The sequence below is a fragment of the Malaya genurostris genome, chromosome 3 (assembly GCF_030247185.1).
Source record: "Malaya genurostris strain Urasoe2022 chromosome 3, Malgen_1.1, whole genome shotgun sequence".
NCBI lineage: Eukaryota > Metazoa > Arthropoda > Insecta > Diptera > Culicidae > Malaya > Malaya genurostris.
In genome coordinates, this window is record NC_080572.1 from 69206464 (window position 1) to 69225270 (window position 18807).

Consider the following 18807-nt stretch of genomic DNA (forward strand, 5'->3'; position numbering starts at 1 on the left):
TATTTACTCACAATCATGTTTTAATTATATATTTTTAACGTTTTAAACTAAACAAAACTTAAACATCTCTCCTATTCAAACATTTCCTGGGACAGCTCCCGGAACACGAAACAGTTGAAAATGTTGGCACTTTCGTTCGGATCGAGCTGAAGTTGACCGATGGATTTGGTGGTTTTACTGTGCTTTCTGCGAACCACTCTCTGTCGGAACAATCTGCCGGATTCTAGTGGGCTGGGTTCGTCGGGACTTTTGACTTCACGTTCATTGAATAACCGGTTGGAGTTGAGGTAAGTTTGCAACAGATCTGCATCGAGCTGCTCGGCAGCAGGGCTACTGGTTACGGAGGAAGTATACGAGTCATTTCTGATTATAGCGCTGGACAGCCGCTTGACTAGAGTTTTGTTGCGCTCACGACGAGTTCGTAGCTTTCGGGTGCGTTCGATGGAGGCATTTTTGGATGATAGTGGTGTTGTGTTGGACATTAACGTCAACTTCTTTCGAGCACCGGACCCGGTTGTTTCGTTTTGATAGTAGACATTCTTCAAACAGGTGCAATCCCTCGTAGCAGTCCGTTCGAGAGGACCAGAGGATAGTAGACATTTTCTTGGGCTGAAGTAATTTCCCAATTCGTTGAAAGCATACGAGTTGTTATTTTCGATTTCGATATATTCTTCGCAGTGATTTTCTTTGTTGCATAAGCAATTCATTTGTGGAGCAGCTGTTGACGCATATGGTCCAACATCACTTGGACCACGCGTAACCACCCATTTCAGCATCGTGCCTGTAATAACGCAGAAAAAAAGTTAGTTGTCATACTAAAAAATATCACTAATTATGTTGAGCTGTTAAGTGGCATACCAGATCAACATATGTTGTTATGCACTGACGAGTCGAAGATGACACGTAAGGAAATAATAAAACGGTTTATTTATCCTAAGCCCAAACGAAGTTGCCTATAGAAAGCTTTCTTCGATTTTTCTTAATGTAAATACATCTTAATTTAGTAGGGGCGTCTTTCCGAAATTTAATCTCTTGTAAGGTGATAAGTTTTTGCACTATGTGCAGCTCACCTATTATTTAAAATAACATTTTGCGGACCTTTTAAGGACCAGTTAAAAAATCCCAAAGAACTTCTTATTTGCTTCCATTGAAATGAGAAAATCTCTAGTAAATTGACACATCGTTCCAGAAGTCCCGGGACAAACTAGAAAACAACATGCTCGTGCAAAATTCTGTTTTCATTAACATAATCATTCAAGTGTAATACTATCGTTCTTGGGCTTTCCAAGCAACTTTTTGATGTCATGCTTATAGAATGATTTGTTTTTAGCCTAAAAATAGGCTTTTGTTGTAGCGATTACTAGGCAAAATCTGTTACTCTGGAGAATTTTTTTGAGATCAGCATAGAGCCAGTAGTCGCTGGGGGCAAGATTTGATAAATATGGTGGGTGAGAAAGCATATCGAAGCCCAATTCATTCAGTTTGGACATTGTTTTCATTACTTCGTGACACAGTGAATGGTCCTGATGAAAGATGAATTTTTTCTTCATTTCATTCTTCAAAAAAAAAACAATTTCTGAATGTAATATTTACTATTGAAACTGGTTCTTTTTGAGACAGGCAAATTCTAAGGTAATTCTATGGAAAAACTGTCTTTCGAACGGAGCCTTGGAGACCCAACATACAAGCACTTTTCAAAGAATTGTTTTACCGCTTAATTTTCCCGGAGATGGCTGAACCGATTTCAACAAACTTAGGCTGTCACTTCCCGTTCCGGAGATATAATCATATGAGTAACGTAACCGACAAAACGCAACAAACGCAAGAGAAAGATATTGTCAGGATCATTATCAGGTGGATTAAAAGGGTTTTTTTGTTTCAAGATAGTCGATATGATTTATACCTTCAGCATCACAAATAACTGATGTCATGTCTTTTCCAGCTGCCTATTGTGTTTTCGGACGTCTCGGACGGCTTTGCTAGGCTATTCGCCACAAAAATGGCGGTCGGTTCGACTTTGGAATAAATGGTAGATCCTTCTTTCGATCTGGCGCAAGAAATCTTGTTTATTGCCACTTAACAGTACCAAACAGCTATCAGAATCGTTCGATTGTGAGCGAATGCGGCACCCATCTGGAAGGCCTTTTACGTGCCCAGATTTTCCTGCAAAATCGTTAAAGCACTTCCTTTTGAAGTACCAACCCTCTTAACAATCTCACGAACTTTGATTCAGATAGTCACCAGCAAATCGTTATCCAGATTCTCGTCAGCAAATTGTTATTTTTAACGGAGAAAAGTACGGGTAATACGTTTCTTAGCTCGAAGGCAAGAGTCCATAAGCAATTGCTGGAAACCCAAAGCGCCTCTATAGGCGAATTGCTACGTGGTGATTAAGGAGTGTATCGAAAAGTAGTTAGCAACATTGATTCTTGAATAAAAAAGCGAAAAAAAACATATTTTCACATCAGTTTTCGATATATTGTAGAAAAACTACATTTTTATGCATTTCACTGATTATATTGGAGAAAATCCTAGTTTCTGTGAAACGTTCGCACTGCACAGTTACTTTTGTGACTTTCCTGGTGGCAGCTGTCCAGTTTTTTTTTAACTTCTGCATGTTTTGAGACACTGTACCTTCCTTCCGAAAGTGCCGCTTGACAATTGCCCAATACCTTTCAATTGGCCGAAGATCCGGGCAGTTCGGTGGGTTGATGTCCTTTTCCACGAATTGTACATTATTTTTTGACAACCACTGTAGAACGGAGTTGGCGTAGTGGACGGAAGCCAAATCCTGCCAGAAGAGAGGAGCCTTATGCTTTCTGTACAGTGGCAGCATTCTCTTCTTCAAACATTCTTCCTCGTACACCTTGGCGTTAATTGTGCCCTTCGTGAAGAAAATCGACGACCGCAAACCACAGGTGCTTGCCAGACCAACACCTTCTGCCCAAACTTTTCCATCGCCACCGTGGTGTCAGCGTCGTCCAGGTCCGGGTTTTCGTATAATATTGCGGTCCGGGCAGCGCTCGAGAGTCCTCCTTGGCGTAGGTTTCGTCGTCGATCAGGATGCATCCGTCTTTATTCTGTAGAATCCTCCCGATGCTGGTGTTGAACTGCTTGTCCAAATTCCGCGTCGACGCCGATGGGTTTTTCCTGATGTACTCAACCACTTTTAAGTCCCGGCCGAGCTGGCTGGGACCCGTTTTCCTATCGGATCGGGGCAAATACTTCATGTAAAGGGTCTTACCGAACTTCTCGATAATACTTTTGACACTGGTGTGGTGCACTTTCACCCGTTTTGCAATTTCGTTGTACGTGACACCACTTTCTGAGCATCAAGTGTACAGAATTTTCTTTCGCGTTTCCGGATCAGTTCGACTCATCATTGAAACGATAAACCGTACCGAAACCAATCGATTGCGCCATTTGAGAGTAATAACTGTTTGAATGTTGCTAACTACTTATCGATAGACTCCTTAGTTTGTCAAACAATCGTTAAATTTCTCACACACATTGAGATCAGCGCATGCACTTTATTATTGAATCTCGGTGAAATAATTGCCGAAATTTGCACAGGCGAATGCTCGGTAACGATCTCGGCAAAATGCATAATTACTGTGAATCTCGGCAATCCTGAATTTAGTAACTGTCAATTATGGCCGAGCTTGCCAGCAGCAATTTGTGAAAGGATTTTGCTTTATTATTGCATGAAATATTGATTACAAAATTTGATTATTTTATTAATGCTCACTTTATTTAAAATAAAACTAAACAAAAACACTACAATCAATATTTACAGAAGCTTGGTAATTGGATGTTAATTTTACCATTCAGAAGGTATTATTTTTACCTTTTTCGATGACTATTCAGATTTATTGATAGAAGTCTATAATAAAAACTTGCATACATCTGATCGTTCGGTAAAAATGGTGTAATATGAGTCTTTGACACTAAATCTCCTCACACATTCCAGACCATGTAATATGAATATTTAAGACTAAATCTTTCACACACCCCAGACCACACGCACTTAACAAAAACCCGTAAAAGCACCCTTCCACGAAAATCTAGAAACCTACATAAAATAAAAACATTGCCTACATGAAGGCAACTCGAAATATCAACACTTGCACGTTCCGGTGACCCAGCGAAAAAACGCCGTGGTCATAAAATTCGACAACAGAAGCAAGGAAGCATCAAGTTTCAAATCGTTATGTCATCGAAGTATAACAGAAAACAAAAACACAACAGCCTGTGTCACTTCCCTCTTCTTCACGTCCCTCATGTCCCACAATCGATACAAGTCAACACGACCAAGAATCACAGTTACTCGAGAACACACACTAACTCAAACCGACACTCACGAGAATAACCCAACATGCTATCGCCCTCTCCTCTCCGTATCACACCCGCTCACGCTCATCAAGAAGCTTTACTCACTCTCTTACCCACAAAATATACAATGGCTGACACGATACAACGAGTCCCATTGGTTAAACCCGATTTACATTGCGCGTTCTAACTCCTCCTCCCGGATTTAGTGTTAAAGGCTCATATTACAATGGGCATAATAAAATTTTTGTATAGAAATATCGGTTACTTCTAATGATTACCGTAAGTCATCATCGTCAAAAACTTTACCGAACAGCGGAATCAAATTTTAGTGTTTACTTAACAGATAGTACTGATTTATTGTTTAGTGTTTATATGCACTCAGAAAAATCATCACTTCAATGCTACGTGAAAACGTATGTGATTATTATCCATAGAACTTTTCTTGTAATACTTATGTGAAGTATTAGGTTTTTTATCGTGACGACACAAATGAACAAGTATTCATCCTTGACAGTTCAGCGGTACTGTTTACAAACAAGCTAAAACAAAAATCGAAGAGCACATCTAAAACAATCATCTTTACATTTTGCAATTAGTCACTTTTATTTAATAAATATCAAAAACAAACCGTATTCAATCGTGAACAAATGTTTTAAAACTTTATTTAGGCGATACGGACTGTAAATGGTCTGATACAATTTGTCAATAAACAAACAAAAGAAATTTCAGTTTACAAACAGTACTGCTGAACTGTCAAAATGTGTTCATCCGATTGAGGTTAGCAGTGACGGTAAAAAACCTAATAGATAGCACAGAATGAACTCATGAACTCTTAGTCCACATTTGTATCACGTAATATCTACGTCACTTTTTTCGTAGATTCCATAGAATAACTTTGTGAAATTTATACAAAGTTCATTTAAATTGTACTGTAAAATTTATTACATCTGAACTTACATTTTACCAGAATTTTACTTAATAGTGACATTATTTTCATGTAATTGTTACTATAAAGTTCTATATTGAATCTTAATAATGTATATTGGTATTAAAAACTTATAGATCACATAGTCTGCTGGACATAACATTGCGATAAATTTTGTTCGCACGCAGATATTCTGAAAATTTTACTTTTAAATTCGTTTCTGTTGAATCACTTTCGAAAAATATCAAAAATATAGAATGCATTGTTCTAAATCCTTTCTCCGGAGCAGCTAAACTGAAGCAAACATTGTTCCCTTTAAGGAATGCATTCAGCTGGAACTAGTAGTTCAAGATGTGATTAATGTGCTGGAACACAATCTAGAGGATTTGCCTTTGCTTATGCAAATAAGTTGTTGAGGATTGGGTTCGCAGAGCCGTTTAGTAAACTCAATGAATGGTACATTTGCTTATAAATTATACTCCTGCTTGGTACTAATATTAGATCTGAAAGTATAATAAAAATTAGCTGGACTTCATAACTGCCGATATAATCAATGAGCAATTATTTACCCTAAAATCACTGTGATAAATACCGTATAAGGGTCAAAAGGGATTTGGCCTATGTTGTTTGTTCTAGGCTTTTCAACTGACGCCATATCGCGAGCACGAAATGAACATGACAAAATGAATTCAAGTAAGTACGTGACACATAAAATATATGTGACAACAGCAATAATTCTGACATATGGTTCATTTCATATTCAATCATGATCCGATGGTTGTTAAGGAGATCACGTAAACTCCGATGACAAAGCCATTTTTGGAATCTACGTGTTTTTTCACATAAGGTTAACGTGTGGATTTTTTTGAGTGTGACCATCTAGGAACTGGTCCAATAGGGTGTTTTTTAAGTGAGGATTATAGGGTGTTTTTTGTGTGAACAGGATACCTTGTAATGAATATTCTTCGATGCAGATTTAAAGCTTGTTTGTTGAATGTGATTGCATTTTCACTGACAGATGTGATTAACTGAACTTTTTTTTTATAGGCACAGAGTATACAGGTTGATTGATTCACATGAGAGACTTAGGATTGGACACCACAAGAAAGAAAAATCCGACTAAAACTAAACTTCAGTGTTTCACGATAACTAATAAATAGAACATTAAGGTGAGCATTTTACAGTGAAAAATACATCGAAATTTGAGAATTTTTGTCGGATATTCAAATAAGAGGAGCTTCCAACTTTAACTGTGAAATTTTTCATTTTTTTGAATACCCAAGCAACCAGAAGTTTACAATTACTTAAAAGATCCATTTTCTTGCTGCTTAAAAGTACACGTGGAACTTTTGAGAACTTGAAAGTACAGATCAAGTTCCGTGTGAACTTTTTCGCTGCATAGAAGCTGAACATTCTAGAAGCAGCTTAGAAGTTCGTTCGGTTGCGTCGCGCGTACTTTCAAGTGTGGATAATTACTTAAAAAATGGGCTGCTTAGAATGCTATTTATGAACTTTGAGAGCAGCTTAAGCCAAATCAATCCCTTTTATCCGAACCTTTCGGTAGTTGGGTATGTTTATGTTCGTTTCGTACCGATATTCAAACCGGTGACTCCCATCGATCTCATATCAGCTCGCGAAGCTTCGTCTCCGAATTGTAAGTTTGTCCGAATTGTAAGCTATTTGTGGTGAAATGAAATAAGCGATGACTACCATTTCTTAAAATTTTTGAAATACTTCATGACTTCTACTTAATTAAAACAAGGTTTGACCAAAAATTTACTAGGTGATAGACATTGTTTGAAAACTTTAATATCATATGTTTAACTTTTCCATATAGAAAAGTTATGCAAACACTTGAAAAATCGACTAGTAAAAATACATTGTCATATACTATTCGACTCAGTTCATCGAGCTGAGCTTCGCATGTGAAACAATGAAATTTACGTTTGACGTAAATTCAAGTATGCCGTAATTTCTTCGGTGATGACACAATATTACATCTACTATACGAGGTCTGTTCAAAAAGTTCCCGGAATTTTTTAATTGCGCGCGTCTGGAGAGTCCGGTGGTCAATTTTTTTTTTATTGTGTTGGTACATATGTCCCTAATGTATGGTGAAATTTTCAGCTATATTCATTGTTTACATTCTGTCTTGTAGCGGCTGGTGTAGACGTGTTTTTTTGAGCTCGGCGATTTTTTTTTTTGTTTAAACAATGGAAGAATTGAAGAGTCAAAGAATTTGTATTAAATTTTGCGTGAAAAATGAAATAAAGTGTAACCAAGTGTGCGAAATGTTACAGAGAGCCTACGGTGAGTCTGCTATGAAAAAAACAAGTGTTTACGAGTGGTATAAACGTTTCCAAGATGGCCGCGAAGACGTTGAAGACGACGAACGCTCCGGTCGACCCAGCACGTCAATAATCGATGAAAATGTGGGAAAAGTGGAAAAAATGATTATGGATGATCGCCGAATCACTATTAGAGAAGTTGCTGATGAAGTTGGCATATCAGTTGGCTCATGCCATCATATTTTTTCAAATGTTTTGGGCATGAAACGAGTGGCAGCAAAATTCATCGTTGCTTATTCGTGATTTTTTGGCTAAAAACAAGACTCTAATCATGCCCCAACCTCCTTATTCACCAGATATCGCTCCGTGTGATTTTTTCCTGTTCCCAAAGTTGAAGAGACCCATGAAAGAACAGCGTTTTTCATCGATTGAAGAGATAAAGGCAGAATCGCTGAGAGCGCTACTGAGCATTACAAAAAGTGACTATCAGGGATGTTTCGAAGACTGGAAAAAACGCTGGCATAAGTGTATTATATCTAGGGGGGATTACTTTGAAGGGGACCATATAGATGTAGACGAAAAAACAAATTTTTTTTTTGGAAAAATGAAAATTCCGGGTACTTTTTGAACAGACCTCGTATGTAAATTAAAATGTTGCGTCTGTATCGATGTAAGCTTCAGTTAAATTAACTGTGAAGTTAATGATATGACTTATCTTTACATGTTTTGTATTGTTAATGTAAGTGAATTGCGACGCATGTACGAAGATGTAACTTTTTCTAAGTGTGTCAAAGTTTTACGCTCATTTTGTGGTATGAATCATATAAAAAAGTGCGTTCTCTAGAAACAATGAGTATTGCACTAACATTTTTTTCCTTCCTTAGTAGCACAGCGTTTGGTCGACGACACGACCTGACACTTCGAAGAAAATTTGCCCTGAAAACTGTTCGCTAACGAATCACCATCAGTTACCATAACATTGAGCAACCCCCTGAAAATGATAAAAATAATCATTTCGAACAACACTGTTCTAGTTGTTACTAACCAGTTGCCAAGAAACCCTAACTTAAATAAACAGTTTGCTAAACTGAAGGAATTCTTTGCTTTCATGGGAACAATGGGAACTGATGACTCGAGACCGAAAAGAGTATTGTATTGTCGCATTCTACTGATGATCATCTAGGAAATGTAGCACTGCGGATGCATTGATGCTTGGGTAGGAACTCAACTTTCGGAGGAAGCTTAGATCCAAGTCTCAAATAAAGAAAGTTAGTCGTGAAGCAGTGAGTCAATGGAACGAATTTCATGGAATAAAGAGCGACGAACTTGAGTGTCACATTTTGTTGCAGAGAATTTTTTTTTTATATTTGACCTAATATGATACGTTATTTGTAAGAGTTTTGCTTGCGACATTTTGCAAATTACATCATTACTACAAGATTTTGAAATTACATTTTGTAGTTGATTTACATTCCAGTGAGTGGTATATCAGAATCATTCAACATATAGTGTCTATAACCAGAGTGACGACAACTGTTCGTTTGGAATCACAGCTTTGTTCCAAACGAGAAAATGACCTGTTAAATACTGTCAAAGCTAACGAAACTTCCAAAATTTTGAATAAAATGTTTTGACTTGTTTCCAATATTACGGATGAGATGCCGTCAGTCTGGTTATAGGCACTCTAATTCAACACTTCTGCAGGATTCGGTCTCCAAAACGATCGGATCATCTCCGGATTGAAACGTCAATCAATATACATACATAGCGTACTGGGCATCAGAGAAAAATGAATGAATAAAAAAATATAGTCCTAGAATGACTGCGTTGGATTGGCCAATGATTGCTGCCTTCAGATTTCACCACATGCAAGCCATTTTTTAGGGAATATTCATTCAGTTTTTTGAATAAAGTACCTGAAACGATATTGATAAGATCTTTATCCCGCGTTGTCAAATCTACAAACAATTAATTCTGTACTGCATCGATTTCGAAATAGAAAATTCTGAATCCAAACCGTTGAAATCATTTTGCCTATCAAGTTAATCTAATTATATCGTTTCTGGTTTTGTATGTTTATTATACGTAGTCAAGGTTATCGTAACTGTTGTTTTGAAAACAACCAGGGTTGCTAGTTTCAAACATTTTTGAAATCATTTCATTTTGACATTACGAGTTACTGAGGGGTAGTTGGATTTGTGATACAGTTTCAAAGAGCGAGTGGCAGGTCGTGTCGTCGGTTTGGTCGTGATCTGCGCCGTTATTGACCGTTTTAAAAAATGTTTTGAGTGATTGTATCTTTGACATCGCATTAGGATTTGGATGCAGTACATGACAGTTAGCGTTGAAAGGTCACTTAGCAGTAAAACATAATCGACAATAGAAGGGTATAGCCGGAGTTGGCTGATATGTAGTAAAATAATCGAATGAACATAATTCAACCTTCTGTTTCGAAAGAATTGGCAGGCAATTCTTTGTACACAGAACAATTGTACGATCTTGGTATGTCTTAATATTTACCCAGGTTAAGTCTGAAACATATAATGGTAAAAAAAATTACGTTACATAAAAAATTACCTGCATTACATTGCAAAAACCAAAATCACAAAATCCGTTAACACCCGATATCAATCTTCCCGTGTTCTTAGCATTACGAAAGTAGGATAAAAAAGCAAAACAATATTACCTACACCTTTCAAGTACGTTTCCATTCAAACCGTCTGATGGGGTAAAGATTGCGAGAACCCTTCCACCGGAAGTATGAATGTTGCCGAATTTCCTCAAAATCGGCAAACACATGCGCTTTACAGGTACACTATTGTCACTGCACTTTAAATGTTGCAAAACTTCGGCACAAGCAGAACGGACACGTGAACCAACCGTCTCGATTTCGGTACGGACGGGGTGTGTGAAACGGATATAAGTTAATTTACATACAGGTGAAACCGAATGACACAAACGCATGCCGCGTGGTTTAAAGGTTGCGAAACGCATTTTAATTGTATGACTGATCCTTGAAGGGAAAAAAACTACGTGCAGAAAATGCACTCCTGTTTATGCTACCATATGGTGCAGACGGTCAAGTCTGTCATGTCGAACAAGGGTGGCTTATGAGGTACGATGCAGTTGCAAGAAATAACCGTTAACATGAAGTTTGAATTAAATCTTGATTATGACCTACATGACACGGGTAGAATTATAAATCTACAAAATCAATCATGATTTCGGGAATATAATGAATGTCCAAGAAATGAAATATACCGAGATTCTCTAGTCTTGACATCTTGTACTATTTAGTAATATTTTTATTTAAACCAAACAGAAAATATAAATATTAAATGTAAAAAAAACGGGTGGGTAATGTTAGAGACGGGACTGGATGACGTCAATATCAGTGAACTGACACATTTTCGAATATCGATAATCGTAAGGTCAACTAGTTGATTGATTGTGAGAATTTTGCAAACTTTCAATGCTTCTTTTGAAGGGGACAAGATTGATTACGATGACATTAAAAATGCAATGTTCAAATTCATTTATAAATTCATTCAAATTAGAAAAATCCCCAACAAATCGTTTGTGGCTAACTAGAATTTGAAAATACAAATTACGCCTGAGTAAACGTATTATGGATTTTTTGTTGATTCGATCATGGAGGTTTCAACCTTAAGGTCATTCGCCTCTTCGGGCTAGAAATCTTTCTGACTCTATGTGCGGGGTTGGGAATCGAACCCAGGTGGGTTGCGTGAAAGGCACCGACTTACCCATCCCGCTATACCCGTCCCCAATGTGGAAAAATGTTCCATTTGACGAAGCGTTTCACTGGATATTATCGTGAGATGGGAAGCGTTACGTTAAGTTAAAAAAAGCTAGAAAATGTTGTATACGATAGTTTCCTTAAATTGAAGGTTACAAATCATATGAGTTATTTTGTGGAAATTATGAATTCTAAAGACCGTTATAAGGGTTAGATTCTTGTGGTAAACGAATTACGATGCGTTACTTTTAGGCAAGTTATAGTGCAAGTGTTACGAAGTGTTATATACGTCGCTTTTTTGTAAGTTATAGGTGTTACGAAGCGTTACATACGTTACTTTTTTGTGAGTTATAGGCATCACGAAGCGTTACATACGTTACTTTCAAGTAAGTTATGAGCGTTACGAAACCCTCCATGCGTTATTTTTCTGAATCATAGACGCTACAAAGCAATACATGTTACTTCTTAGTAAGTTATAGATGTTACGGAGCGTTACTTTTTTTAAAGCTATAGGTGTTACGAAGTGTTACTTGCGTTACTTTTTCGTGAATTATAGGCGTTACAAAGCATTACATGCGTTTCTTTTTGTGAGTCATAGGCGTTACGAAGCATTACTGCATGCGTTACTTTTTTGTAAGCTATAGACGTCACGAAGCGTTTTATGCGTTACTTTTTTGTAAGTTGAAGATGATACGAAGTGTTACATACGTCACTTTTTCGTGAATTATAGGCGTTACGAAGCGTGCCATGCGTTATTTTTGCGTGAGTTATTAGCGTTACATATGTTACTTTTCAGTAAGTTGTAGTCGTAACGGAGCGTTATGAACCGTTACTTTTTCGTATGTTAAAGGCGTTACGAAACGTTAAATGCGTTACTTTTTGTAAGCTGTTGACGTTACGAAGCGTTACATGCGTTACTTTTTTGTAAGTTACAGGTGTTTCGAAGTGTTACATACGTCACTATTTCGTGAGTTACGAAGCGGTGTATGTGTTATTTTTTTTGTTAATCTTAGGCGTTACGAAGCGGATACATGAGTTACTTTTTTGTGAGTTGAAGGCGTTACGGAGCGTTACATACGTTACTTTTTGTGAATCATAGGCGTTACGAAGCGTTACATGCGTTACTTTTTTGTAAGTTGATGGCGTTACGAGGCGTTACATGCGTTATTTTTTTGTGATTATAGGCATTACGAAGCGATTCATGCGTAACGTTTTTGAAAATTGGAGGCGTTACTTAGGTTACTTTTTCGTGAGTTATAGGCGTATCAAAGCGTTACATGCGTTACTTTTTTAAATCATAGGCGTCACGAAGCGTTCCATACGTTACTTTTTGTAAATGAGAGGCGTTATAGGGATAAAATAAAAAAAATAATAAGCGTAAGATTTTTAGGCGTTACGAAGCGTTGTTTGTGTTACTTTTTTGTAAGTTATAGCCATTACGACTGGAAAGAGAAAGTGCGTCAGCATGCCTGAGTAAAGCAGGCAAGACTGCAGATGAGGAAGATAGGGCTGGAAAGACGAACGCAAGCGCACTTCGAGTACATGTTTGGCTAAATCCATTATTATACGCCAGAGAACAGAATGATTACCCGACAATAGACTGAAGTCAGCACGAGTGTTTCGAATCGGCACGAGTGGCTCGAAGGGCGTCGCAATGGGATGGAAAGATCACAATGTCGGATTTCTGGGATCGGTAAGTTTTTTTTATTCAATAATATAATATAATTTTAGGCACACTGCTTAAGCTCTAAGATGCAAAGGGTATTTTGTAATCTTAATTAACGACTAACTTAAAACTAGAATAGGACATGACAATAAACGTAAAAGAAGGTAATACCTCTTTCACTCGGGCACAGTGACAAATTTTATTTGAATACTCCATAATGACAGTTCCAGTGGAAAAGTTTAAAGTGTCTGTTGAAACCGCATGTAAAAGGCACACCGAGAATTAGGTACATAAGTAATCTTCAGTAACATTATTTTTTATCTGAGGACCCCTCCCGAGACGAAATCCTGGGTACGGGCGTGATGCAGTTCGAATCTTCTCTGATAGTTTATGAAGAAATATTGTGTTGTTCAGGAAATTCATAAACAACCGAGATTCCTGAAAACTATTGGACTAATAAAAACAATTGCAAACTTGTATACAAGACATCGTTGATATGTAGAATAACACTAGTTCAAATGTTTACTATTTTGAAGAGCGCATGCGTTGTTATGAAGAACTATTTCTATTATTTCCTATACTTTCGTTGTGTGTTATCATCGTTGATGTTGGACCTATTATTGTTATTTATGTTTTATTCAGCACAATTTTAACATGTATTTGTCGTTCGCCAGAGTTGATATAAGAACATAGTTTGAGTTTCAGCGAGTCAATTCTATTCGTATTCGCAATATTTTCAAGATGAAAACGTACTATTTTGCATTTTTGCATGTTCAACGCACGCACAATAATGGTAAAAATGGTTTCCGGGCCCCTTGAATAAATTTATCACCTGGGTATAGCGGCAGTGATTCGGTAAATGCGTTTTTATACTGCACTGGAAATCGATCCCATCCAGGCGTAGAAAATGTGCAATAAAATGCAATTTAAACACCAAACGGAAGGTGATTTCATCTCATTTGTTAAAATATCCTTTTGAATGTGGGGACCCTGATCGAAAAGGGTTTCTTGAGAAGCAAGAAGATGCCGAAAAAAGGGTTCCGCAACGGATCATGATCTATTTCCCATGCGTGAATAATTGAGTGAGTGTTCTTATTTATTGCTTACTTCCCGTATAATGTTTCGCAGAAAAACATCAAGGTAGCGAGAACGCGCCAAAAGCAGCAGTAAAGATAAACGTTTTGAAGCGGGACCTTTATTCCGAGTCGGAAAATTGATAGAAGAAAGGGTTGGCACCGCATGGGATTGTGTAGAGCCGAAAAGTTATGCTATTAAACATGAGTGTATGGTTGGTACCTATTCTTAATGAATGGAACTTCCAAGGATCTGGAATATTTTATTAGCTTTGCTATAATCCCTGACACGGGATGATAACCGGTAAATTGGCTATTCATTCGGGCCTCCCACAGACGGTGTGTCGTTACAACTTTTGGAGGAGGTTTGGTTTGTTCTTCCATGAATAAATTATGTCGAGAGAACAGCTTTGTGCGTGAGCCAATCAGGCAGTTTCCGGCGTTAGATGAAAGGATTCTTGGTTCAAACACAATGACAATTTTAACAGACAATACTCATGACGGTAGAATGAAACCAAATGTAAATATTATTTCAGATTGTCTAACTGTTAAGTGCATTGGAAGTAGAATTTAACCGGTTCGATACAAAGTAGCTCCCGCGGTGACACAATCAGGAAGTGCAGCTGAAATTTGTTAATTAAAGCTTAATTACGAACATATCACGTTTGATGGCTTTTCATATAAATCTCCCTACCAAACTAGGCAGAAACAAATTAGGGTCAATTTGTAACAACTTCTCAGTTGTGTTCGATATTCTGGTGCAAGGAGTAGTCCATATGTCACGCTCAGGTGGTTCACACTAAACAGAGACACCTTTGCTTTAATTTGACACCCGCACGAAAGCGGAGTCCTGTGAGTGCTGTCTAGATCCGAAAGGAGTAATTTAAACCTACTTTTATGTAGTGAGGTTAAATGGACTCGATGCATTTGGTTGCTGCTGAACTGTGCTACTCTAGGGAATGAGAACGGGACATGGAAAGTGATTTTATTTTAAATTAATTTCACTTTATCTTAATTGATCGAAAAACGGAAACAACTTTCATTGATGCCTCAGCAGATGTCGTTATGTTTCCGTAGCATATGCTGTAATCGTGCCAGTCGAACCGAAAGTATCGTTATCTGGTCGTGTTGAAACAATTGCCAGACAATAAAAATTTAAATTACTCCAAACAGCAGCATTAACGGTGACCTTTTCCGGCTGCCGTTCGATGAATAACCCAGTTGGACAGTTGGACATGGCAAAAAATATGTAAATTCGGCCAAGTCATATATCATCCAACTGTTCGGTGGCACCGAAGGACCGGCGGCGCGGTGTTGTTGGGGTCACTATGCTGATATATTGTACCCCTCGAACGACCTCATCAGTAGCGCACATAATCCATGTGGCGCCGAAATACCACAAATGTCCCGGGAAGGGTAACCGGGTTGTGTGAGATGGCAAGGCAAAAAACGCGACGAGTTCTTCCCTTCTCCCCCGTTTTGCAGAAGGATTGTATTTGGGGTGAATGATGTTATCGCCAAAGAAAAATCTAAAATTTATACAGGCATGACACTCACAAACGCTTTTAGTTCGAGAACTATTTATGGTGTGTTCAGTTTTATCGTTCGCTCTAATCCTTATTGCTATGAAGAATCTTTGGATTGAGCTCCCATATGCTGAGTCGGAAGAAAGGCATGAGTTTATTCGTTTTGCTTTGTAATTATAGTCCTTTTCATGAAAACAAACTTTGCATAAATAGTACCACGTTCTTTTTCAGTTATTGAGCGATTAATATCGGATATACGTAACGATTATATGTTTATTAATTCAAGAGCACATATTCAAAATTTAATGACATCTTCGTGTTCTAGTTTTTCTTTTTGCCTTTCTAATATAGAAAGGCTATGCAATCACTGTGAAAATCGACTTTTTAACCGAGGCCCGGAGGGCCGAATGTCATATACCATTCGACTCAGCTCGACGAACTGAGCAAATGTCTGTGTGTGTGTATGGGTCCGTGTGTGTGTGTGTATGTGTGTGTGTATGTAACAAAAATATGCACTCACTTTTCTCAGAGATGGCTGAACCGATTTTCACAAACAAAGATTCAAATGAAAGGTCTCATAGTCCCATAGCCTGCTATTGAATTTCATTCCGATCCGACTTCCGGTTCCGGAGATATAGGATGATATGCACCAAAAAAGTGAAAAAAATATGCACTCACTTTTTTCAGAGATGACTTAACCGATTCTCACAAACTAAGATTCAAATAAAAGGTATTATGGTCCCATAGCTTGCTATTGAATTTCATTTGAATGTGACTTCCGGTTCCGGAGTTATATGATAATATGTGAAAATTTTAGAAAACGTTTACAGTCAATTATCTCTGGAACAACTCAACCGATTATTGCAAACTAAGATTCAAATGAAAGGTCTTATAATATCCTAAAAATTTGTGGAACATTTTATCAGGATCCGACTACCGGTTTCGGAACTAAAGCGTGATAAGTGGAAAATTATCAATTTTATTAGTATTTTTCCACGAACGATGGTTAAAAACAGGTACAAATCCCATAAAACTGTCCGATAAATTCTTCTAGTTTTCAGAGCTTGTTAGTTTATGGGCATGAAAACTTAATTCGCCACTACTGGTCCCCTCTTTTCCTGTTCCAAGAGCACCGAAAGTGGAGAAGAAAAATTCCTAAAACTAAATTCACTTCGATTTCTCTGCGATGCTTGAACCGATTTTCACAAATCTTGATTTGAATTAAAGTTCACACTGTCTTTAAACCTACTGTGAAATTTCATCCGAATCCGACTTCCGGTTCCGCAGTTGCAGGGCGACGAGACCCAAAGTTTTCAAATCGCCATATAGAGTGACAATATGTACAACACCGAAAGAAGAAGAAAACACAAAACGAACAAGGCGTGCTTTGTTCTATTTCGTAAACGTTGTGTAGTGATGTCAATAATAATAATAATAATAATAATAATAATAATAATAATAATAATAATTATAATAATAATAATAATAATAATAATAATAATAATAATAATAATAATAATAATAATAATAATAATAATAATAATAATTATTATTATTATTATTATTATTGTTATTATTATTATTATTATTATTATTATTATTAATTACATGTTTTATGCTGTTTAGCTTGACTTACATATGCAGAAGTAACAGAAACGCTGGTTCGTTTCGTTTGTTAGATTTCGTTTAATTGGTTTAATCAAAATAGAGCATGAGATATTAAGAATAGGTTCAACTACGTTCAAAATTGTTCCAATTTGTAGGTCATATTTGTTGGTAGTAAACGAACCAACTTCGGCTATTCCGTTTATTTGAATCCTGTTTCGGAAGAATTGGAAATAGTGATCAAAAACTGAAAAAAAAGGATCTCACTTACTTTTCTTGGAGATGGCCAAATCGATTTTCACAAACTTATAGGTTCAAAAGAAAAGTGTTACAGTTTCATACGGAATTCCTTAATTTGTTGTGGATACTACTTCCGGTTCCGGAACTACAGGGTAAACAGGTTTTATAGAGTTTGTGAGATTAGATCCGAACAAATTATCCTATTTCTATTCAATAAACAGTTGTTTTGCGAATTTCACGATTATATTTATGATATAATGAGTAATATGAGAAAGGCATCATTACACCACTAGGTGGATTAAAATAGGTTTTTACTTTTTCAAATGTATCAAATGAATTAATTTTAAATTGTTTAAATTTAAGTTTGGTGTTCTGTCACAACGACTGGCTTTTCACTCCTATTTTATACATGATCCCATTATTACTATTAGGGCATAATTTCTTCCTGCAGTTTTGTGATTTTTTGTAGAAAAAATTGTAAACCTGTAATGTGTGACGGAGAAAAAATTAATTTACTAACTAATATAGAGAGCAAATCGCTTCAACTGGAGATTGCATCGATTTTCGTCGAACTGTGCTCATAATAAAGCTTGCTTCAGATAGAATAGGAACAATGACAATTGCCTGTTTTTCAGTTATTTATTGTTGAATTCAAGATATTTTTTAAACAAATGTAGCATGTCCTTCATACTTTTAAGAAAAAATACGGATAAAATTAATCGTCACGGCTTCGAAGGAATTCTCGAATTTTTCCTGTAACACGGCTCATTAGGCGGCGCACACCTTCTTCGTCCATCGTTTTAGCTATCTTATCCCACCAGGTCGTGATCTGATTGATGTCTTTGACAACCTTTCCCTTTACTTTGAGTCTCCTCTTCATGATTGCCCAATATTTCTCAATAGAGGGGAACTGGGGGCAGTTGGGTGGGTTAAGGTTTTTCGGAACAAACTTGACCCCTTTCTCTGCATACCATTCTTGAACGACTTTGCTGTAATGACAGCTTTCCAAATCTGGTCAAAGCATTACATGATGGTCGTGGGATCGAATGAACGGCAAAATTCGTTTTTTGGAGACACTCTTTTTGTTATAGTTCCGATGTCATTGTCTTATTTGTAACGAAAACTTTCGGTTTTTTGCTACAGCTGTAAATGTCCTGCCAAATCATGAATTTTCCTGCAAATTTGTCGGCAAAAACAAATTTAAATTTGGCTGGAACATCCACATCCTCCCGAGCCGTTCCCAAGTAAAGTTTTTGACCTGGGATTTGCCCGAAGTCAGCCTTGACATGGGCTTCATCATCCATCAGAAGACACCCGTCGAACTTGGTCAGCACCTGGTCATATAGTTACCGAGCATGAATTTTGACCACACTATTCTGTTTTATGGTCCGATTT

At 37.2% G+C, this 18807-nt stretch overlaps 1 protein-coding gene across 1 annotated transcript; it reads right to left on the minus strand.

Moving 5' to 3' along the window:
- Positions 1–71: 71 nt before the first annotated feature.
- On the minus strand, positions 72–776 carry LOC131433827 (uncharacterized). The gene has a single exon (XM_058600433.1). The coding sequence runs from the start codon at positions 774–776 to the stop codon at positions 72–74; it is 705 nt and encodes a 234-aa protein (XP_058456416.1).
- Positions 777–18807: the final 18031 nt, after the last annotated feature.

What these genes read in the sequence shown, in the direction of transcription:
- LOC131433827 (XM_058600433.1), bottom strand. Translation starts at nt 776, where the DNA reads ATGCTGAAATGGGTGGTTACGCGTGGTCCAAGTGATGTTGGACCATAT.